Source organism: Simochromis diagramma, unplaced genomic scaffold (assembly GCF_900408965.1).
Source record: "Simochromis diagramma unplaced genomic scaffold, fSimDia1.1 OVJJ01000293.1, whole genome shotgun sequence".
NCBI lineage: Eukaryota > Metazoa > Chordata > Actinopteri > Cichliformes > Cichlidae > Simochromis > Simochromis diagramma.
Genome location: NW_024386801.1, coordinates 20,530,017 through 20,553,449, shown reverse-complemented (window position 1 = coordinate 20,553,449; position 23,433 = coordinate 20,530,017). Strand labels below are relative to the sequence as shown.

The 23,433-nt window shown below is 41.3% G+C and overlaps 2 protein-coding genes across 4 annotated transcripts in view; one reads left to right on the top strand and one right to left on the bottom strand.

Moving 5' to 3' along the window:
* LOC120730232 (copine-8-like) overlaps window positions 1-23,433 on the top strand; it is a 90,574-nt gene that overhangs the window by 30,034 nt on the left and 37,107 nt on the right. For both annotated transcript variants that reach the window (XM_040026474.1, XM_040026476.1), the window contains exons 5-6: window positions 15,938-15,977; window positions 23,248-23,324. In XM_040026474.1, coding sequence (XP_039882408.1) covers window positions 15,938-15,977; window positions 23,248-23,324 — 117 coding nt within the window. The remainder of the gene's footprint in view (window positions 1-15,937; window positions 15,978-23,247; window positions 23,325-23,433) is intronic.
* LOC120730233 lies at window positions 5,374-11,899 on the bottom strand. 2 transcript variants are annotated; one of them, XM_040026479.1, is made up of 5 exons: window positions 10,981-11,899; window positions 9,087-10,109; window positions 6,981-7,136; window positions 6,641-6,736; window positions 5,374-6,391 (listed from the first exon to the last, which is right to left on the bottom strand). In XM_040026479.1, exons 2-5 carry the CDS (start codon window positions 9,465-9,467, stop codon window positions 6,074-6,076), a joined length of 951 nt encoding a protein of 316 aa, XP_039882413.1. In that variant the 5' UTR covers window positions 9,468-10,109; window positions 10,981-11,899; the 3' UTR covers window positions 5,374-6,073. The 2 variants fall into 2 exon arrangements, with proteins under 2 accessions (XP_039882413.1, XP_039882412.1); XM_040026478.1 differs by having other exon boundaries at window positions 9,087-11,899.

Here is a 23,433-nt window from a genome sequence, read left to right as displayed (position 1 = left end):
CTCAAACCAAGACAAATGTCCAGATACACACACACACACACACACACACACACATACATGCATACACTTTACTGCTCAAGCAGTCTTTTGCACTCATGTTGAGCTTTAACATGCATGTACACACACAGGTTCTTTCTCATTACAGGACCAGTAACTGCACTCGCCTCCTGCTTTGTCCTGAGGTCTGAAACTCATTTCATTGCTGCTCCTACACTCCTTCCTTACCTCCATCTTCTTTATAAAGCTTCAAATCCCTTCAATAGACCCATATAGCCAGCTAGCACTAAGCCTCCACAAACTGCCCTTATAGACGCTGGCCATGCTGAATGCTCCCCTACTTTATTTATTTATTTGATGGTTTGAGATGCTCCCCCTGGGTGGATGGTGGTCTAATCAAGTGTTGCAAATTGGATCAGACCTCAAAAAATGAAGTGAAATGCTCACCAAAAAAGGAATACAATAAAGATATAGCTATATAAAAATATTTAAGGTACTCAAGAATAAAAGAGTGGAACCAATTTTAAGTTCAGATTTGCTTAAATATATTAACGTTGAATATCTCCTGCAAAACAAAGACCTTTACAGAGCAGAAGAAGAAATTCACCATGAAGAATGCATGTCATGTTTCTTTTCCATTTTGGGGAAAGAAAAAAAACAATAAATATTGACTGAATTTGAACTGAAAAACAAAATAAATAATGGCACGGTGTGAAAGACACAGCTTTATATATAAATGTAAAAGTTTGTGCATTAGAGGAAGCCTCTCTTTCACTGTGGTAATATAAATACTGCATTATTGCTGTAATCCAGAATGTTAACATTAAAATACGATGAAAACAACAGGAAACATTGAGATTTAAAATATAGACAAGATGTGATTGGGACAAAGAAGCAGGCTGAAAACTAACATACACACAATCCAAGATGAAAGAACAAAATATTCCCTGTGTATGTACACAAGGAATCGAACAAAAGAGTATGAGAAGAATTGAATATAGTCTGTTTTATTCTGTTTTAGTTGCAGAAGTTTTGAAGCCTATCCCAGCTACCATAGGGCAAGATGCAGTGTACACCCTGGACAAATCGCCAGTGTGTCACAGGGTTAACATAGAGGGACAGACAACCATTCACACTCACTCATCACATTAACATAGGAACACAGTAACAATTAACATAACAGAACCCACACGAACACGGACATGCAACTCCACACAGAAAAGCCCCGGCCAGGTGGTGGAGTCGAACAAAGGTCCTTCATGCTGTGAGGCAATAGTGCTAACCGTGCCACAGTGCTGCACTGGGATGCAAACTTTTCTATCCAAAATTAATTATTTTTTGTAAATATAACATGCATGTCAATATTCTTAATCATAAAATACTTATAATGCATAATAATACGCATTTTAGAAGAAAAAACGGTGACTGGTGAAAATGTGCACATGCACTGACACTAAAAACACTAGTAACAGTAGAAACAACAGCAAATAGAAAAATGTTGCAAAAGTACACAGAAAAACCGAGCTGATAAGCTAACAGTAGATAGACGTTTGCTAACAGTAACAAATATATAGTATTATACTTTTAAATGCAATCCTTTACAAGTTTTTTGCTCTTTTACTTCTGCAGTTGTTCCATCACGTTATTGTGTCCCATTTTTCCATTTGCAGATATTTAAGGTTTTTTTTGACCTTTTAGAGCCACCATACTTTTCTCTAAGGCAACAGGGTCGGTGTCAAATAATGAGGTCAGTGTTGAATCTCTGAAAGCCAAAAGCTCAGATCTCAGGCTGCTTCTGAGAGTTTTTCTACTCTTGGTTTGGTATGATCTCAGTGAGCGGATATATCCTTAATGTCGTCATGGCAGACACATAACTCTGCAGCTCCACCCACCTGCTTTTTCAGAGCTTTTGTTTGTGAGGGGCAGCCAATCAGAAGAAAGCTTTCTGAAAGCAAAAGGGGAGAAAGATACAACTTAATAAAGTGGCCTTGGACTACATGAGCTGAAGGTCGGATGGTTTTTCACTTCCTTTTATAGCAGTATTTTTGGTAAAACATCATCTCAATCATGTGAGTGTAGAGGCCGCTAATAAAATTTTTGTGTGATATCTTGTGTCAGTCAGCCTGAAAGCTTTTCAGTGGTTTATGAAGCTGTTAGGAAACAACGCTGAAGTGTCAGTGAGCCGTTGTCTGTTGTTTGCTTGCCTCTTCGGCCCCATTTATTTGTGTGCTGTCATTAGTCATCGTTGCTCAGTTCAAACAGAGCTCTGAGCAGCAACCCCCCACTCCCAAAGACAGACAGCGCAGGACCGAGAGAAATTCTGTCTGGCCCAGTGCCGATGCAGAGTGACGTCATCTACATAAACATTCACGCACGAACGTCCAGTCATACACAGCAAATGTGCACTCACAAGACGCCATGGGACATCTACTCTAGCACTCTTGTGTGTGTTCGTGTGTATGTGCGGGTGAACATGTGCCGCCAAATCATCATACATACATCTTTTTTTTCCCCCGCTCTCCCTCTCATGCTCCCTCTCTTTTTTTATCTCTTGCTCTCTTTGGGTCTCTTATAATTAAATAAAATTAAATGAATCATTTATGAACCTTTGGGAGTGACAGAGGCAAGGGGCGAATAGAACATGAAGCGCACCTGTGCATTTTGCTGGCAGTGTGTTGCGTAACAGTAGCGTGTCTTCCTTGCGCTTATGGAAATATATTAGTAATGGCACTGTACTCGAGCTCTCTTCCACATCCTGTAGTGACACACGGCATCTCCCCGTTTTGTCAGCAGGCGCCTTATCGTACATGGCATGCTGTCTGTAGAAAGAAACGCTCAGGCTCTTCCATTTACACACTCGGCTGCACACTGCTGCACATACACCACACTCGCATATTGACACACACCTGACACACCGAAGGAGGTTCCGTGGTGGAGGAAATAAATAAAGCTGGATAAATTGCTCTGTGGGGAGCCAAGTAGATTAGATGGCATGCACAACATAGCTGCTGCGTTTGGTTTTGGACCAATGTTAGGATGGACAAATACAGGAATTGCTCATTTCTGAATCCTTTACGAGCGTTTGTTGGGAAGCGGCGATCACAGATGGAAGTCATAAATCTGCAAGATCTGCCACATTTATTTTTTCATTTGACAACTGTAAGCTCGGTGGGCACCAGAAAATTAACACTGCATGCCTCAAGAGAAAGCCTGTAAGTTTTTAGTAAAACCTTCAACAGCATCAGAAGGAGCCAAGTGAAGCTTGTTAAGCTGCCTAAAGTGATTACATTTGAGTTGGTGTCTTTTGGGTCTGAATAAAAAGTGAAAACTGAGGGAGTTAGAACGAAGCTTCAGGGCTCTGTTTCAGGTTAATGGCTCAAGGCCACATTTCCTACCACTAGTGTAACACAACCAAATATCCAGCTAAATGGTCGTCTTGTGTTGTGAGTAATGTAGCCATCAGGTTTGAGACGAAATGAGAGTAGACTGGATGTAAAAAAACAAAACAAAACAAAAAATTATTGGTCCAATTTTTCCATTGAGTCAAAAAGTTTGTTATCAGATTGCCCCTGGTGGGATACTGATTTATCCAGACTTTGTCACAACTCATTATAGATTAAGGGAAGAATGAATATTTAGTGATTGTACATCACCTTATATCATTTTCAGTTTGGACAGACTGTAAAAATGAATTGTTGCTTATAGTGTTCTAAGGTCAGTGAATCCCAGGAAGGCGGCAGGTCCTGATGGAATACATGGAAAGGTTCTCAGAGCATGTGCTGATGAACTGACCGGAGTCTTCACTAAAATCTTCAACCTTTCTTTGTCATCAAACACCGTCCCGCCCTGCCTCAAAACCTCCACCATCATCCCCATCGCCAAGAAGACAGCTGTGGTCAGCCCAAATGACTACAGGCCTGTTGCACTTACGCCTGTAGTGATGAAGTGCTTTGAGAGACTGGTCTGTCAGCACATCAGGGCCGGTCTGCCTCCCACTCTGGACCCCCACCAATTTGCCTACAGGACAAATCGATCCACCGAGGACGCTATCACCATAGCGCTCCACACTGCGCTGAGTCACCTGGAGCACCGAGGAAGCTATGTGAGAATGCTCTTTCTGGACTTCAGCTCAGCATTCAATCATATCATCCCGGAGATCCTGGTCCAGAAACTGTCTCACCTGGGACTCTCTACCCCCATCTGCCTCTGGATCAAGGACTTCCTGACAAATAGACCACAGTCTGTCAGACTCGGCCCCCACCTGTCCAGCACCATCACACTCAGCACCGGGTCTCCACAAGGATGTGTTTTGAGTCCCCTCCTGTTTACGCTCTACACATCCGACTGCTCCCCTACCCATCTCTCAAACACCATCATAAAGTTCGCGGATGACACCACAGTGGTTGGACTCATCTCAAGGGGGGATGAGTCGGACTACAGAGATGAGGTCAACAGACTGACTGAGTGGTGTTCAGTTAACAACCTCCAACTGAACACCACGAAAACTAAAGAACTTATCTTGGACTTCAGGAAGGGCAGAGCAGACCCGGCCCCACTTTACATTCACGGGAACTGTGTGGAGAGGGTACACTCCATGAGGTTTCTGGGCGTGCAGATCTCTGATGACCTCTCCTGGACTGCAAATACCACGGCGGTGGTTAAAAAGGCCCAGCAGCGTCTCCACTTTCTGAGAGTGCTCAGGAGGAACAACCTGGAGGAGAGGCTGCTGGTGACATTTTACAGAGACACCATAGAGAGCATCCTAACGTACGGCATAACAACATGGTATGCAGGGTGCTCAGCTGCGGACAGGAAAGTACTGCAGAGGGTCATCAACACAGCCCAGAAGATCACTGGCTGCTCTCTGCCCAGCCTGGAGGTCACTGCAAACTCTCGGTACCTCAGCAGAGCTGGCAATATCATCAAGGACCACACTCTAAGAACTAAAACTGATAATTACTTAAATATTTTGGTGCAACACTTTTACACTCAAAAATAATGAGTAAATGCAAAAACAATCACATCTCTTAAATACACCTTATTGAGTAAATCCAACTAAAATGGAATAAGTTGTTATGAACAATTAAAGATGTTACAGTAACATACAAAATTGAGTAAATACAATTGAAAATGTAAGTTAAAACAACAGTAACCAAAAGTTGAAACTACATAAAATATTAATTAGGAAATGCTGAAATGCTTGGCACATTTAACCTACACCATTACAATTATTTGTTTTTAAATAATGGTTCAATTTACTTAATATTTTTAAGTTAATTGTAATTAACGTTTTTGCTTAAGTTAAGTGTTTATTTTATTTATATATATATATATACACACACACACACAGGAAAAAAGAACCACGTCAGTTCAACATTGTTCACAATGATTTATTTTAAACAGCTTTTTTGTGAATCACACATTTAGCAGATTCCTTCTCTGAACACAGTGAGCTGAAATCTGTTCTACATTCAGTGGATAAAACTTGGATAAAATTTCAGTCACAACAGCCTTATATAATAAAATTGCATTCAAATTGGCATGCTTGATAAAACTCTGTAAAACTGGCATATTGATGCTAACAACAAGAAAAATGTACCTGCCATACAAAGAATAGAAGTGGCTCAAGTGAACGCAGTGCTTTACCTTTTCAGAAAAGGTCAAATGACAAAAATAAAATTAAGATCCCAAAAAAAAAAAAAATCCTGAAAAAAAAAAAAAAAACATTTGCACTGTGACATAGTTTTTGAACATCTTATTTTGATTCCAAAAAATTGGGAAGATTATAACTAAAGAGTGACCAAAAAACATCCATAATTTAAATATAAAGGTTTCAAAAAGGATTGTGCTTAAAAAAAAAAAAAAAAAAAAAAAAAAAAAAGCATACAGAAGATACTCTCCCATTTACACCTTAATGTGAATCTGGAAAGTTAATACAAAAACACAGTTTATGGTACAAACATTATTTATGAACAGGAATGTCAACACAATGTAATGCCGCAACTGAACCTTTTGATGAGCATTACATGTCACTTAACAAGTCTAGCACTTTAAGAACAGCCCTGTGAAATTTTGTCTACAATGAACAGAGGTCATTTTTCAGTCTTTGAACCTTGACAGAAAGGTTTCCTGGATCCAGCTCCATGAACACTTTTTGAAATGCTTCAAATGTGCATTTGAAATTCTTGGGGTATTTCAGATCCAGAGCATAGCACAGTCCCAAAAGATAGCAACAGGCTTTGCTCAGATTCCCAAGTTTGCCCAGAACAGTAACGCCTTCAATAACAATACCCACATCAGTAGGTTCGCCTGACCTGTCTTGATTCTGCAGCAGGTAAATCTTCATCACCTCCTCAGCCAAAGCCTCTTCAACAAAGACAGCATCAGCACCGTCCTTTAAAAAGAGAAACAACTGTTTTAAGCTCACATATTTCCAAACATTGAAACAAAAAGTTTCATTTGTATGACATCACCGGTACTCATAATATGTGGACACTGTGCTCCAAAATCTTTGAGCAAATGCTATTCTTTTGTATGCTTTGAAGTGTTTTTTTTTCTTTAGAACAGTATCTTAAAACTTTTCTATGATCTCACAAGCTAAAATAAACTACTAATATTCCTAAAACAGATTTATTGCACCAACCTCAAAGGTTTTGATTAAGGCACTTGGATCCTCTCCCAGATGGTCAATGAGACATCTGATGATGACTTCTCGTTTTTTCTCGATGGAATTTCCACTCTGTAAAACAGGAAGTCTCAACTGAGGCAAAATTTGCACATTTAAAACATGACTTACCATTTCTAGCTTAAACATAACTATTTTTTTTCTGTTGTTGACCTGTTTTCACACCCACCATCAAGGTAAGAACACCTGTGGAGCTAAAATATTGAACAGAAACCTAAGAAAAGCCGTTTTTAGTGGAAGGGCCTCTTCAATGCTGTGTTGGAACGTTTTTGTGGTTAGAAAATGCAATCTTCCTTACCTGAAGCAGAAGGTTTAACTGTGCCCTGTGGCGTTGTCCAGCAGCACCTTTCTTGGCTTGAAACAAGGACAGGAGTTTGGATGAATACAAGTCCAACGATGACATGAACTTTGGTTCAAGGTTCAGGGTCGTAATCCTATGAAACTCTGCACTGACCTGGATGGGAGAGGACAAAAAACCAAGGACAAAAAAATCTGAAGGCCAAAATTCTGATTCAATCAAAAAAAAAAATCTTTAAGTGGAACTACCATTTTTTGCAACCTGGACCTTATTTTCTAACATGCAAAAGATTAATTTACTCATCCAGACATAAATCCATATAAGTGGAGTTGTTCAGTATGCAGACTAAAGCCTTAACATAAAGTATTATCTTCCACTAAGCTTCTAAATTTTATTTTATGAATTCCTTGCACTATTTCCCTGTGAGATTGTATAATCTTGGAGGGAAGAGGCGGAGCCAGGTTGCCCTCTGAACCATTGTCTGCCAGGCAGCAATGCGAGAGGAACACACCGCTGAAGTGGCGCACATATTCAGAATCGCGTCAGCGGCTTTACAGAGAAAGCCTTTCAACTCCTCTGGCCGCTCTGCTTCCTCCACCTTCCTGGAGATGACAAACGCTAGCAAGGCAGTGTTGTTAGTCACTGCAGCTGACTGAACAGTGCATTGATGTGCGTGATCAGTGAACCTTGCTATCAGCTGGTCAAGCTTGGCGGGATGGGCCGGTCGCTATCCAACGACCTTGGTCATTTTGGTGCCGAAAACTGAAGCAAGGCTCGGCTCTAGAGGGGGAACAGGCGGAAAACTCCGGTCTGTGAAGCCCTCTGTGAAGCCCTAGGTAGAGACCGGCGCTCTAATCTTCGCTGGCTCTGCTGCTGCCTCAGAGAGGTAGGTCATCACCGCCGGGAACTGAGGCCAGATGGGATCTGGGCAACGAGAGTGAGCGGAGCCATACCTTCCCTCCAGATCATCCGATGGGGGTGGAGCAGGCTGAGGGACGGGAAGTCCCTTCTCACCAGCTGCCTCCTGGATGATGCCAGGCAGATCCAGGAGCAGCGCACCAACAACTGGGAGCGGCGTCCTCGCCGACATGTGAAAGCCAGGGGTGGATGAGCGTCCGCTCATCCGCCTCCCTTCTGTCGCCAGGCTGCCCAGCTCGGAGGCAGTGGAGCTGCCACCACTGCCGTTTTCCTCACGGTGGGTGGAATCATCCAATTCCGGCCCACCATCGAAGAACTCGATGGCTTCTTCCAGCGAGTACCTCTCTCTTAGCAGGAACGCCTCCTCAGCATCAGCCTTGAAAAAGGCTGACCTCCGCTGCTTTTCCTCTGGCGGGAGGAGCTAACAGGAGCAGCAATAGGATTAAGGTGTGAGGGCAAGGTCCGCATGGTGAGGACCGAGGCAGCCCACGCAGACGGCATGTCGGTCATACGACATGATGTAGCCGGTCTGGCAGGATGGACACAGACGGATGGTCTCGCTGGACATCTTCTGGCTGGCTGAAGAAAAACGGTAGAGCCGATTTCCTGGTCTCACCGTAACTTATACTAGACCAGGGTGAGGCCCACACAGCAGGTGGGCGTGGACTAAAATACTTCAGTGCTGCGCGCACAAGGGGAATACCCACTTAAAGGGCTGCGCCTATACTCATAGAATCTGGGGTTACAATACGTAACCAACGTGTCATAAAAATATTAAATTACTCTTCACTCTTTACTCTTCAGTAAAATCTAGTCTGTCGTTATGTGCTCCAGAGTTAGATAAGTGAGACAAAGGCACTTTGCAATCAGCCCAGTCATTCTTCAGTGAGGTTACATTAGCTTAGCCTAAAACAAGTTAAGTGAACGGAAATTACTAGCATTTATTGTTCCCTAGGCTTGGGAATGGTTTCGATTAGAACCATTCTGGTTTTGATTCAGATTCCTCATTTTGATTCAAACTCCTAGTGATTCTAGAGTCTTATGACAAATTAAAGCAACCTGGCTGCTGCAAGATCATCAAAATCACTAGGATGGTAGCAACATGTTTTTCCTCACTTATCTTATGATGGGGGATCTAACAGACCAAATTTTATTTACAAGTGGATCTCCCTTTAAATGTTCACTTACTTGGGAGACGTCAAACAACGCCGGCCATCTGTCCTTGATGTCGCTGACACTCAGCTGTTGGCTGATAATATCATGTCTTCTATGTGCAAAGGTTTTGCACATTAAATCCTTGATGGCTGTGCTGTTTTTCTTCTTACACTCATCAATCAGTTGTTGTCGCTCCAGCTCTTGCTGTTCTTTACCATCTTGTCCTGGATAGTGTGGCAGAAACAGCACTTCTCCTTTCCGCGCCTTCTTTATGTTCTTCGCTGGAGCCTTGGTTGCTTGTTCTTCAGGGTGCTTGTTCTTCAGTGAGTTGCAAGTAACCTCTGGAACTCCAAGACTTCGTAACTTTGACCTGTAATTTCCCATCTTGTATTTAAGACTATACATCCATCCCATCCAGCCATTACGACTGCCTGGCTCTGTCAGACATGGGTGCTTTTTGACCAGAGCCTCTGCCACTTCTCCAAACTAGGCTGTGTAGCTGTACATATAATCAGCTAATTTTTCCATTATATCTGACTTGACTGAAGTATTGTTCAGCACAGTGCCATTTTGAACAAAGACTTCATTGGCATTTTTCAGTACAGTCTCTGTTGCCACAGAGAAAAGTGGAATGACAATTTCATCTGGCCATGTAGTCTTCAGAGGACTTTGAAGAGGGGAGAGTATGACAGTGTTGTCTGAAGACCGAGATGATCCATCTGTTTGGTCCTCTGTGGTTTTATAGGTTGAAGAGCTTGAACTTTCATTCAGTGAACTTACATCTGAGGGATTTTCACACTGAGGAATCAATGTAAGCACTACTGATGGAATGACCACAGCTTTGACTGTACCCCTATCTTTGATTTGGTTGGGAGAATGAAGTGTAAAGAAATCTCCAAATGAGTCATCATAATAGTGCAATGTGAAATCCTCAACTAGCCCAAATGTCTCTCTCACTGTCTCATGCAACTCCTCAACAGTCCTGGGTATTCCAGAAGAGAGCACAAGCTTCTCACTCTGTTGTCCAAAAATTACTTTCAAGGCAACGGAGTCCATCTGCAGAATAAAAACCACAAGAAAAAAGAAAAAGAAAGGGGGTATCTGAGTCTTTCCCCTTACACTAACAAACAATGTGACGTTTTATTGACACCATTTTCTTGCCTTCAACACGATATGGTGTTAAGGGGTAAGTGTCACCAAGTACTCTGGGATGTATTAGGTCATTTTCCCAGAAGGATCCAGGTAAAAAGAGTCACAGATTTTACATCTAATAGTTGGAAGGACCTCACACTCTTCTATTTCATGCGAACTGTGAGACCTAGACAAGTGTGAGCCTAAGGCACCCCATGTCTTAAAAGAGCAAGGACAATTCAAATGAAGACAGGGTATGGAATAGCCATGACCAAATGTACCATGTTTCACTCGATAATGTTTGAGTAGTGACACTTTTGATGACTCCTCATGTTTGCAGAGTTTACACTGCCATCTCATCACCTGTGAGAAAATATGTCTCACAGTATGAAGATGACAGAATGGTGTATAACCATATTTACACAGTTTTTGTATGATTAACTGATTGAATAACCAATACTCACTACCAATTCAGGTGGAGGATACAACTTACAAATAAGTCAACATGGAACAAAGTACAATACTTAACCACATTGAAATAATCTGAATCACATCACCACGCTGTATAAATAAAAAGATAGTATGGTGACACTAGATGACAGACCATGAACTCATCAATATATTTACCGAACTGAAAAATTCTCAAAATTTAGATTTGGCATTTGTATGACTAAAATAACCCACCACAAAACCAGTATAAATATTTAGGTGGTATCACCATCCACTACTCAGCTTGTTTAAAACAATATCATATCATTCCAAAATTTAACACATCAAGTCCTCTGAGTAAAATTACCTGCTTTACTTTGTAGTTGATGCAGATTTTTTTCTCCTGGTGGTGAAGATGGTGCTGAAAAAATACAAATCAAAACTTTATCATTACAAAACATGTCACTGAGTAATCTGCCATAACATCAATCTCTTATAAGAAATTTTAACTTGGATTGAAATAAACATTTATTTATGTAAATTGGGAGTAACTATACTGGAAATGATGATACTTTTGGCTTGACCCAAAGGACCAAAGCTTTTTTTTTTTCATTATTTTCTGGGATCTGAAAGGAAGTAGGGCCCCGAGTCTAAATTTACTTAAGGCCCCATAGTACTTTGGACCGGCCCTGGATGAGGTAATCTGCTGACCCGGGCGGTCCTCTCAGCGTTCTCTCAAAAACTGGCCCTGTTCGGGACAAAGCTGAAAGCAGCGTCTTATATGCTCTGAAAGACCCCACATAGAACAAGAAAGCTAAGCAGCATGGTTGCTGCTATGAACTGTTCCGCGGGCAGATCTTCTTAGTTACCAAAGCCATTGATGACGTCTGTTCATCTCCTGAACAACCTGACAGAGTGAGTCAGGCCGCGTGACTACCGCAGCTCCCGCACCGCGACTCAACAGGGCCATTTTCTAGAAATGTCTGAGCACACCTGCTTTCACGTGGTTCCTAAAATGCCCCCGATTAAACGGTCAGGTCGCTGGTACCGGGACATTCCGGTCAAATTACCCGGAACGCAGATAGCGACTCAGAACGTAAAAGGATAAAAGGGCGCGGTTTCCCGCCGCCTTGACTGGAAGACGGGTTGAAAACTTAAATTAACATGCACAAACACGCTGCGAAAAGTGAGCCACCATGACAAACGCTTTCTTCAGAACATGTTATAAAAGAACGGTGTGGATAAAGACAGCTAATGTAAGAATTGGTCACTTACCTGAAAACGTTACCAAGTTTGCAGTGGATGTGTGTCTGTCTCGTTCAACGTGCAGAAAATCTCCCATGAGGCCATGCTCCTCGCGCGCGGTACATGCCAAAGGTCATTAGTCTTACTCAAAGTTTTAAGTTAGTATTGGGGGACAAAATTATATTGATTTTGAACCATTAATAATTAAAGTTAAAGACAATGATAAGTATGAATACCAGTGTCTCAGTTATTTTGAGTACTTTCTATGAGATATATTGAGTAGATTTAAATAATGCACCCTGTGTTTCAAATACAGAATTTTTTCTTTTAAATAAACTTGAACAAAAGAGCTCAGTTCAACTCAAAAACTGGTGTTGAAAATTTAAGCATTCTTTTCAGTATTTTCAACTCAAGATAACACTTTTGTGATTTTCAGAGATTTAATCAAGGTCATCTAACTTAGAATTATAATGATATTTACTAAGCCCCTGAATAATTTTTTAGGGTGCACTCTCACCCCAGCAATCAACTGTTTGAACTATTACCGTCAGGCCGACGGTACAGGTCACATAAAACCAGGACAAACAGATTCAGGGATAGCTTCTTTCCCAGAGCTATCACCGTAGTAAATAAGCACAAAAACAATTGAACCTGCTTAGCTATACCATACCGTCACTGCCATTATATTATGCTGCTATTCATACTGTCATTATATTAATGCTGCTATCCTGTATATATCGTACTTACTATTGTTTGAGTACTTGCGATTATTTTATTGTACTTTTTATATTTTACATTTATATTTATTATTTATCTTGCACCAAGGGAGTGGCACTCCAATTTCGTTGTACTCTGTACAATGACAATAAAGGCTATTCTATTCTATTCTATTCTATTCTATTCTATTCTAGTGCTACAGGCAGTGTCACAATCGCTCTGTTAATGTTTTTGTCATCTGGTGTTAGCATCCTCTCAGGTATTACCATCCAATGCATTCTCTTACCATACATGAGATCTTGTTTGGTGTTGGTGCACTGACAGAGTAGCTACAACAATACTGGGTGCCAAGAGCACTCCATCCATCCATCATATACTGCTGAAGTATGGTGGTGGTAGCAGCAGGCTAAGTAGAGTGTCCCCTGACCTGCAAGTAGGTTGCAGGTCTACCCCGTGGGGTTTCCTGTCACTTGCGTGAAGGGCTGTCAAACAAAATGATGCTCAGATATTAAATCAATACTAAAAATTACTATAAAAACTACTATACAGGGAGTGCAGAATTATTAGGCAAATGAGTATTTTGTCCACATCATCCTCTTCATGCATGTTGTCTTACTCCAAGCTGTATAGGCTCGAAAGCCTACTACCAATTAAGCATATTAGGTGATGTGCATCTCTGTAATGAGAAGGGGTGTGGTCTAATGACAACACCCTATATCAGGTGTGCATAATTATTAGGCAACGTCCTTTCCTTTGGCAAAATGGGTCAAAAGAAGGACTTGACAGGCTCAGAAAAGTCAAAAATAGTGAGATATCTTGCAGAGGGATGCAGCAGTCTCAAAATTGCAAAGTTTCTGAAGCGTGATCATCAAACAATCAAGCGTTTCATTCAAAAAGGTCAACAGGGTCGCAAGAAGCGTGTGGAAAAACCAAGGCGCAAAATAACTGCCCATGAACTGAGAAAAGTCAAGCGTGCAGCTGCCAAGATGCCACTTGCCACCAGTTTGGCCATATTTCAGAGCTGCAACATCACTGGAGTGCCCAAAAGCACAAGGTGTGCAATACTCAGAGACATGGCCAAGGTAAGAAAGGCTGAAAGACGACCACCACTGAACAAGACACACAAGCTGAAACGTCAAGACTGGGCCAAGAAATATCTCAAGACTGGTTTTTCTAAGGTTTTATGGACTGATGAAATGAGAGTGAGTCTTGATAGGCCAGATGGATGGGCCCGTGGCTGGATTGGTAAAGGGCAGAGAGCTCCAGTCCGACTCAGACGCCAGCAAGATGGAGGTGGAGTACTGGTTTGGGCTGGTATCATCAAAGATGAGCTTGTGGGGCCTTTTCGGGTTGAGGATGGAGTCGAGCTCAACTCCCAGTCCTACTGCCAGTTTCTGGAAGACACCTTCTTCAAGCAGTGGTACAGGAAGAAGTCTGCATCCTTCAAGAAAAACATGATTTTCATGCAGGACAATGCTCCATCACACGCGTCCAAGTACTCCACAGCGTGGCTGGCAAGAAAGGGTATAAAAGAAGAAAAACTAATGACATGGCCACCTTGTTCACCTGATCTGAACCCCATTGAGAACCTGTGGTCCATCATCAAATGTGAGATTTACAAGGAGGGAAAACAGTACACCTCTCTGAACAGTGTCTGTGAGGCTGTGGTTGCTGCTGCACGCAATGTTGATGGTGAACAGATCAAAACACTGACAGAATCCATGGATGGCAGGCTTTTGAGTGACCTTGCAAAGAAAGGTGGCTATATTGGTCGCTGATTTGTTTTTGTTTTGTTTTTGAATGTCAGAAATGTATATTTGTGAATGTGGAGATGTTATATTGGTGTCACTGGTAAAAATAAATAATTGAAATGGGTATATATTTGTTTTTTGTTAAGTTGCCTAATAATTATGCACAGTAATAGTCACCTGCACACACAGATATCCCCCTAAAATAGCTAAAACTAAAAACAAACTAAAAACTACTTCCAAAAACATTCAGCTTTGATATTAATGAGTTTTTTTGGGTTCATTGAGAACATGGTTGTTGTTCAATAATAAAATTATTCCTCAAAAATACAACTTGCCTAATAATTCTGCACTCCCTGTATTACTGCTCTTCTAATTGGTACACAATTTCAAATAGCACAGTTGCAAACAGGCAGGTAAAAAAACCCTCAACACTAGTAGTAATTTGTTCCGTAGTTAAAAACTTTGAGAGGAATATTGAGAGGTCATTAAATCTCATTAAATGTTAACCTGGTCCAAGTTGTTTAATTTTGACCTAATTTTTAATTTCATTTTTACTTGTTATTTAGATTTAGACACTAAATAAATTGTGTGGTTGGGTTTAGGCACTTGGATGCACTTGCTTATAGGTTAAGACTATAGTTTGGGTTGAAATACATCTGTATGAAAAATGACAAACCTAGAGTGACACGCTCATCATGTTAATACATGTACAATAACCTGATGCAGCAACAAAAACTGCAGGACTAGTGCCTCTCTGGCTGGTTCCAGACCTACCCAGACTCTACTCGAGAGTACATGTCTCGAGTAAAATTTCATTGGAGTTTCTTATTGCTTCAGTCAGTGGATTTGCGATTTAGCTGAAATAGAATAGCTAAACCTTGAGGCAATGCGGGGCCTTGTTGTGCTTTAAAGTTAACAATATTCCCAGATGCAAAAATCCTCCAAAAGCATTTAAGCACCTCATCACTATATTACTCATTATGAGTGTAAGAATAGACCACTGAGATCCATTAATCTGTGACGGGTGTGTTTGTGTATGTCTGACTGTGTGCAGGTGCATGTATGTGCATATGCATATATAATATAAATACTATAGATGATAGTTATATGAAGTTTTATAAACGTGGTGTTTATTGAATACAATACGTAGCATGCTGACTCTGGTTGATTCCCTGAATATTTCTCTGTGTTATTTCTTTCTTTTTGAAATATATTTTATGCAGTTTTTAAAATAATCTAATTGGCATTGTAGATACATACTGACTGCAAACCAAAAGCTATTAAACCGTCATAATTGAAAGCTGGAAAATTTGGGTGGTAAAATTGCTGAAGCCTTCACCTGACCTAAAAGTACTGAGCCTGGTAATTATGTACCCACATGCATGAAATCGTTTTAGTGAAGCTTTTGGTCCCGCCATCACAAACCTGTGTTAAGCATGAATAGCTTCTTTACAGTGATTAGTGAGAACTGCTGTACCTTGCATTAATGCCTCTAGATAATGAAGGCAAAAAAATGACACTACGGTCCCCTTTCAGTCACATATCTGTCAGTCAGTTTGTGCTGCCACTGTCCATGTTCGGATATTGAATCTTTTTCCTTTTTCTCTGCAGGTATGATTTAGACTGCAAGAGTGACAACCTCTCCAGACATGTGAGTGTCTCTTTCACCTCAGCTGTTCAACAATCAGCCATGCATTCATTTCAATTTTATACAGCCACAGTTAACCTTCCAGAACAATAGCAGCCTGATTTGAATCTGAATGTTAGGGGTAAAAGTAGTGATCATAAACACACATGCAAAGCAACCAAAGAGCTTTTCAGGGTGACAAGGTGGACTATTCTTTACTGACCAAGTCAAGTAAGTGGTCTCAGTCTGATTGAACTTTGTTCCATTTACTGAAGGCCAGAATAAAGGCTGAGAGCCACACAACAACCAAGGGCTGAGGTTTAAAGTGTTTCCTTATGTCTGTAGGTCACCAAGACCTCACATCTCATAGATGCTGTTCATGTTTAAAAAACAAAGAAAAACAAAAAATATCAGCTGATTAGAGATAAATCAGGGCACTGAGTTATGGGTGCATCTGCTACTTTGCATATACTCTTTCTTTTAAAATAATACTTTTTTGATACTTTTGGTTTTCTAGCACAAGTTAAATGCAAAGCGATCGAAAAGTTCCTGAAAGTTAAAAACGAATTTATATTTTACCAGTCTTGCCGTTAAAGTCATCTTGTGCATTTTCCAGACCACGTTCAGTTCGGCTGATAATTTGAAATAGCTTTTTGGAAGCTGTGTTTTGACACATCTGGGAATTGACCGCAGTGCTTAATAAAAACAGACGGCCCCTGAAGGCAGCACATCAGTCAGGTGTTTGATTGTGAGCACACATTTGTTTTCACAAATGTAAAGAGAATCAGAGCAGAGGTAAAATGAATGATCCATGCAATGAGATCTATTGCACGGAAACAAAATAGGACCTTTTTGTGAATTGAGAAGCAAAATATAAATGCCAGACATGCTAACATGTGAGGCGATCGTGGCTCAAGAGTTGGCCGTTCGTCTTGTAATCGGAAAGTTGCCGGTTCGAACCCCGGCTCTGACAGTCTCGATCGTTGTGTCCTTGGGCAAGACACTTCACCCATTGCCTACTGCTGGGTGGTGGTCAGAGGGCCCGGTGGCGCCAGTGTCCGGCAGCCTCGCCTCTATCAGTGCGCCCCAGGGCAGCTGCGGCTACAATGTAGCTTGCCATCACCAGTGTGTGAATGGGTGGATGACTGAATGTAGTGTAAAGCGCTTTGGGGTCCATAGGGACTAAGTAAATATGAGTTAAATACCGGCCATTTAACAAAGAGGAGCCTGAAGGGGAGATTGGACAAATTGAAATGAGGTATTGCTTTTTTATTATTTTATGGACTGATTTCCAGAACATTTTGGCCACAACTCATATGAGTTAGTGTGGCCTTAACTTCAAATAAATACATGTTGTTTGTATTTCTTGTGATAGTACTTATGGAACTTACACTTTCTTTGAGGACTAGTTTAAATGGATAGTTATCAATCAATTTGCACTGACCCCTAAACTTAGGCAGAAATGCTACAGAGGCTATATATCTTAAAGTTCTCATTCATGTAGGTTCCATTGTTTTGTTTCTAATTTAATATGTTGAATATGTCATCTTTATCAAAAGGTGGTTTATTAATATAACAAAGAGATTAAATTTGGAGAAAAACACTGTCCTGGGCATTTGACAGCAACTCCAGGAAATAGAAAAAGCTCAACGAAATGATCAAATAAAACGCATAAATATCAGACACAGCTTCTGATCAGCTTTGTTATTTCTGGTTTTGTTTTGTCATGCTGCTGCTGATTAAGGATTCTGCTTTTCTGAAATTTGATATATCCCTGGCTTAAAGCTACAACATTCCCTTTCAGTTCAAACAGAGGTTTGAGCAGCACTAGTTCAGTATAAAACTCTCTCTTCACCTCAACACCCAGCCCCCTTCCTATTACCCAGCTTCGACCTCACTGCCAACTGCTGGCGGAGCTCTTTTCCTCAGCCCCAACCTCAGCGTGCCCCGAGGCTTCCTCTGTGAGCAGTGAGCAATGTGAGCGCTGCAATTCACTCTAAGCATGAAGGCTGAGGACGCTTGGATGCATCCTGTCGTCATTGTGGATGTGTGGGATAGGAGATCTGGCACACAGTGATGGCTCCATTGTCCAGTTCATTCCTAGTCGTGTGGCTAAAAATGAAGAAAAAATGCAAACGCACACAAGTACAGTATCTTTTTTGGCAGCTTCAGTGGCACCCTTAGAGGATGCCTCCCTTCTCTAATCAAAACAGATGTTTTCCCCCGTGCCATATGGTTCACATACCTTTAGTACTTATAGCTGCAGGAAAAACAGTTCAGAAAGGGGACATACAGTAAAGTTGGATGTAAGGCTAGGGTATGACGTTCTTCCTAAGCGCTGCTTGTCACCACGCACAGTTATTTAACTCATGTTTTTTTGTGGAAAAATACACCAGTGCTTCTCACAAACAGCGGTCTCATTACAAAGTCTTTATTCAGCACTCGATGATAAGCAAATGAATCCAGGCGGAGAAATTGCTTTTTTGTTTGCAGGCAGTAATTAAGTTAACTGGCTGGTGTTCCCTCATGACTGCTTGAGAGACGGCTGGATTTTTCTGGAGCTTTTATTCCCTTTATTAAATGTCTTGTGGTTAGAAAAGCACATCACATCTTGTTATTTGTTTAACAGCTTTTAAAAGAATAGTGGCATTTCCTTTATTAGACTGTTCACAAGTGTGATGCAAGAAAAACCTACTGAGTGCAACAGACTTAAAGCCCAAGGGTCCTTCAAACAAAGTTCTGTTCTACCTTTGGTGTTGTTTGGTGCTGATGACAAAACTCTTATAGTTTTCTGAAGACTTAGGATTTTAATATTTTATGTGTATTTTTGTTTTGTTCAACATATTTTTCATATTATTCAAGCTAAATTTTTAGTCCATATTAAAACAGTTTCTTGTAATGTGTGAGATTGCTCATATGATATGTACATATTGTATATACAATTCTGCCAAAATTCTAATTGGACCAGTAATATCCATCCACTTTAGATGGATGGATGAAGTCTATTCTAGCAGAATCTGTGTTCACTCTGGATAGCCTGCCAGTCCATCACAGACCAGACAGAGATAGAAAGTAATCATAATCACACCTACGGCTCAAATCATCATTTAACCTAACAAACATCTCTTAGGGATGTGGGAGGACTATTGTGTACTTGGAGGAAACCCACGCAGGCACAGGAAGTTGTATTTATATAGCACCAATTTACAACAACAGTTGTTTTGAGAAAGGTACTGAGAGAGGAATCTTTAATGATCAGATTTTTTATGAACAAGTACTTGGTAATGTTGAGAAGGAAGAACTCCTGTTCAACAGGAAGACACCTCCAGCAGCCCCAGGATACAAGGAGGACAGGCATCTACTACAAACAACTGGAACTGAGGGGGGAAGTCAAGAGAAGAGTACAGTGACCAAGGACAAAACAGAAACTATGGAAGAAAAAGACTAAATTAATGACATGAAGTAGCGACATATACATGGGAAGATGACAAGTAACGCTCATGGGAAGTCCCCCCAACAGCCTGAGCCTATAGCCGTGTAACTAGGGAATGATTCATTCCTGACTGCAGGCAACAACAACAAAAACGTTTTTTAGCCTAATCTGTAAATTATAGAGTGCATGTGTCTGTCTGGATTGGATTTAGGTGCACAGGAGAGGGCCTGATACCCGAAAGCTCTGTTTTCCATTAGGTTTTTAAAACTCAAGGAATCACAAGTAACAGTTATTGGATTGTATTTTTTTTCTTTTCCTCGAGTTCTAGGTTTTTGTAATCATTGGTTCTTGTCTATTGCTGTCAGTTTTGCTTCCTTTGATAAGTTTCCAATGTTTTTCTTCTGCTCCTCCAGCATGATTAGTTTAATCTATTTTACCTATTTATTCACTTGTTACCTATCCTGTGTTAATCTCCTGTGTTCAATCAGTTAATCACCCACCCACACAGCCTGAACACTTACAAGCTGTCTCTGAATTTCCTGAAGCAGTGTGCAGAAACAGTTCTCCAGCCTTCTTGAAGGACATTCCAAAGCTCTTCTTTGGATGCTGATTGAGTTTTGTTTCGCTTTCTGTCAAGATTATCCAATTCTGCTTCAGTTATGTTGACGTCTGGGCTCTGGAGGCCAGTCCTTGACTGATAGTGACTGATACATGCACATGTTGTTGTTAATTTCATTAACACCAAAGCAGCTGAAACTGATTAACAACCTCCTCTGGTATTTAACTGACCAGATTAATATCCCACAAGTTTAATTGACTTGATGCTGTACTCTGATTGAAACATTTTGTAAGCACTTCATATGCAGCCTGTCTTGACTAAAACAGTCATTTTTACCTGACAGAGGAGCCTCCCTTTGTGTGACCTTCTTGTATGTATATGCAAATATTCAAAACAGGGGTATGGGAGGGGCCGGCCCAGCAGTTCTTGTTTATATTGGTTCATGATATCACTGGGTACAACCAATAAGACACATAAGAAATGGTCTCCAGTATGAAGAGTCGGACAGCAGGCTCCGATATTATTCATGCCCAGTGGCTGAACAAACTGACTGCACTCCATGAACATCTGGCAATACAAATGAACCAGCTGTTAGTTGATGAGAGACACCCAGAATAGAAGGCTGGACAGTCCTGATTCCTAAGGACCCCAGAAAGGGAGCGGTCCCATCCAACTACTGGCCAATAACCTGCCTCGGTACCACAATATGTGGCATACAACACTAGAGGCCAACTTCAAACCCATAGCACAGGTTGCCATCAAGTGCAGGATCTACCAAGGAGATGCTCTGTCCCCACTGCTGTTCTGCATAGGTCTGAAGCCCCTCAGTGAGAACATTGACAAGACTGGCTACGGATACTGACTACAGAACAGAGCATCTCCTGTACATGGATGCCATCAAGCTGTATGAAGAGTGAACAAGACATTGATTCACTGATCCACGCCACCAGGATATACAGCAATGACGTAATGTCATTCGGACTGGAGAAGTGTAGTCGGATGGTAACAGAGAGGGGGAAGGTAGTCAGAACTGAGGGTATCAAACTAACAGAAGGCAACATTGCAGACATAGAGGACAGCTACAAGTACCTGGGCATCCCACAGGCAAATGGGAACCACGAAGAGGACGCTAGGAAAGCTGCAACCATCAAGTACCTGCAGAGGGTCAGGCAAGTCCTGAGAAGTCAGCTGAATGGCAAGAACAAGATCCAGGCTATCAACACCTACGCCCTGCCCGTGATCAGGTACCCTGCTGGGGTAATGAGCTGGTCAATGGACGAGATAAAAGCCACTGACATCAAGACCAGGAAACATGCACCATGAATGGAGGGTTTCACCCCAAGTCCAGCACCCTTAGGCTGTACGCTAAGTGGAAGGAAGGAGGCCGGGGACTGGTGAGTGTCAGAACCACAGTCCAGGATGAGACAACAAACATTCAAGATTACTTACAGTGGGGCAAAAAAGTATTTAGTCAGCCACCGATTGTGCAAGTTCCCCCACCTAAAATGATGACAGAGGTCAGTAATTTGCACCAGAGGTACACTTCAACTGTGAGAGACAGAATGTGGAAAAAAAATCCATGAATCCACATGGTAGGATTTGTAAAGAATTTATTCGTAAATCAGGGTGGAAAATAAGTATTTGGTCAATAACAAAAATACAACTCAATACTTTGTAACATAACCTTTGTTGCAATAACAGAGGTCAAACGTTTACTATAGGTCTTTACCGGGTTTGCACACACAGTAGCTGGTATTTTGGCCCATTCCTCCATGCAGATCTTCTCGAGAGCAGTGATGTTTTGGGGCTGTCGCCGAGCAACATGGACTTTCAACTCCCGCCACAGATTTTCTATGGGGTTGAGGTCTGGAGACTGGCTAGGCCACTCCAGGACTTTCAAATGCTTCTTACGGAGCCACTCCTTTGTTGCCCGGGCGGTGTGTTTTGGATCATTGTCATGTTGGAAGACCCAGCCTCGTTTCATCTTCAAAGTTCTCACGGATGGAAGGAGGTTTTGGCTCAAAATCTCACGATACATGGCCCCATTCATTCTGTCCTTAACACGGATCAGTCGTCCTGTCCCCTTGGCAGAAAAACAGCCCCATAGCATGATGTTTCCACCCCCATGCTTCACAGTAGGTATGGTGTTCTTGGGATGCAACTCAGTATTCTTCTTCCTCCAAACACGACGAGTTGAGTTTATACCAAAAAGTTCTACTTTGGTTTCATCTGACCACATGACATTCTCCCAATCCTCTGCTGTATCATCCATGTGCTCTCTGGCAAACTTCAGACGGGCCTGGACATGCACTGGCTTCAGCAGCAGAACACGTCTGGCACTGCGGGATTTGATTCCCTGCCGTTGTAGAGGACAAAGTATCCCACGCGTGGGACTATAAGGGGTTTGGAAGTAAAGTAAAAAAATATATATATAATTTTTTTTTATTAGAGAAACCCCTCAAACCTTTTCTCTCTGTACAGTGAATCTATAGCACCACAACTCCTAGCCTTAGACTTTCAATGGTGCAGCAGGCGGTGGGCTAGGGCTCCTCGCTAGTAGCACACATGTTAAGGAAAGGCCAGAGTGTTTTTGTCATCCCTTTTTGTTTTGAGACCTCGGCTGGGGGAGAAATATACTGATATATATCAGTATAATATATCTTTGGAGCAGCTTTCTGCCCACTGGACTCAACACGAGTCTCTTTGCACGGTGGGCTTAGATGTCAGTGTGCAAAATAAATGTGGATGGAGAAGGGAATGTGACATTTAATTTGAGTAATGTGTTTCTTTTTACTCTTCACTTTAAATCTGCTGGAGAAACAGCTTCAAATGAGATATTTCCAATGCAGGTGCAAATGCAACTTTGTTTACTTTGTTACTTAATTATTTTTGTTTTACCTATAGCTTTTGTTTTCTGTTTTCCACGTGGCACTGCTGTGTGGTATCTCTGTATGATGGCTGTTTGTTCAGTCATGCTGAAGCCACAGCCAGTCACATAATCGGCTCAGCCTTGTTTGTTGCAGCTGAAAAAGATATTGCAATGATAAGTGGCAGGGTAAAATGGTACAAAATCCTATAATAAAGACTGAAATCACTGGATTTTGCAAGCTAAAAAATATAAGAGAATATGTTGTATTTTAGCCTATAAAATCACAAATTAATAATTAAATGTCTTGAATTAATATTAAACCATCTTTAAGGACAGATTTAGGAAAAAGGAACAATGCAAAAGATGTATAAAGAAAATTGTAATGAATGTTCCTCTTTAACTCATAAACCTTCTTTTCCCTTGTTTAATGCAGGACTTCCTGGGCCAGGCCTTCTGCACACTGGGTGAAATTGTCGGCTCCCTGGGAAGCCGCTTAGAAAAACCTTTGACGTAAGTAGCACACACCACACAATGCACGCACAATGACCAACAGTCAGCACACTCTTGGAATATGATTTTTGCCATTTTAAAGTGATGGGCAAAAATATTTGTATTACAT

Bases quoted from the DNA above. Each gene is read 5' to 3' on its own strand.
- LOC120730233 (XM_040026478.1), bottom strand. From the start codon at position 9,467: ATGGGATGGATGTATAGTCTTAAATACAAGATGGGAAATTACAGGTCA. The intron at 6,737-6,980 runs GTAAGGAAGATT...CCTGTTTTACAG, and splicing joins AGTTAAACCTTCTGCTTCAG to AGTGGAAATTCCATCGAGAA. The intron at 6,392-6,640 runs GTTGGTGCAATA...CTCTTTTTAAAG, and splicing joins CCTTAATCAAAACCTTTGAG to GACGGTGCTGATGCTGTCTT.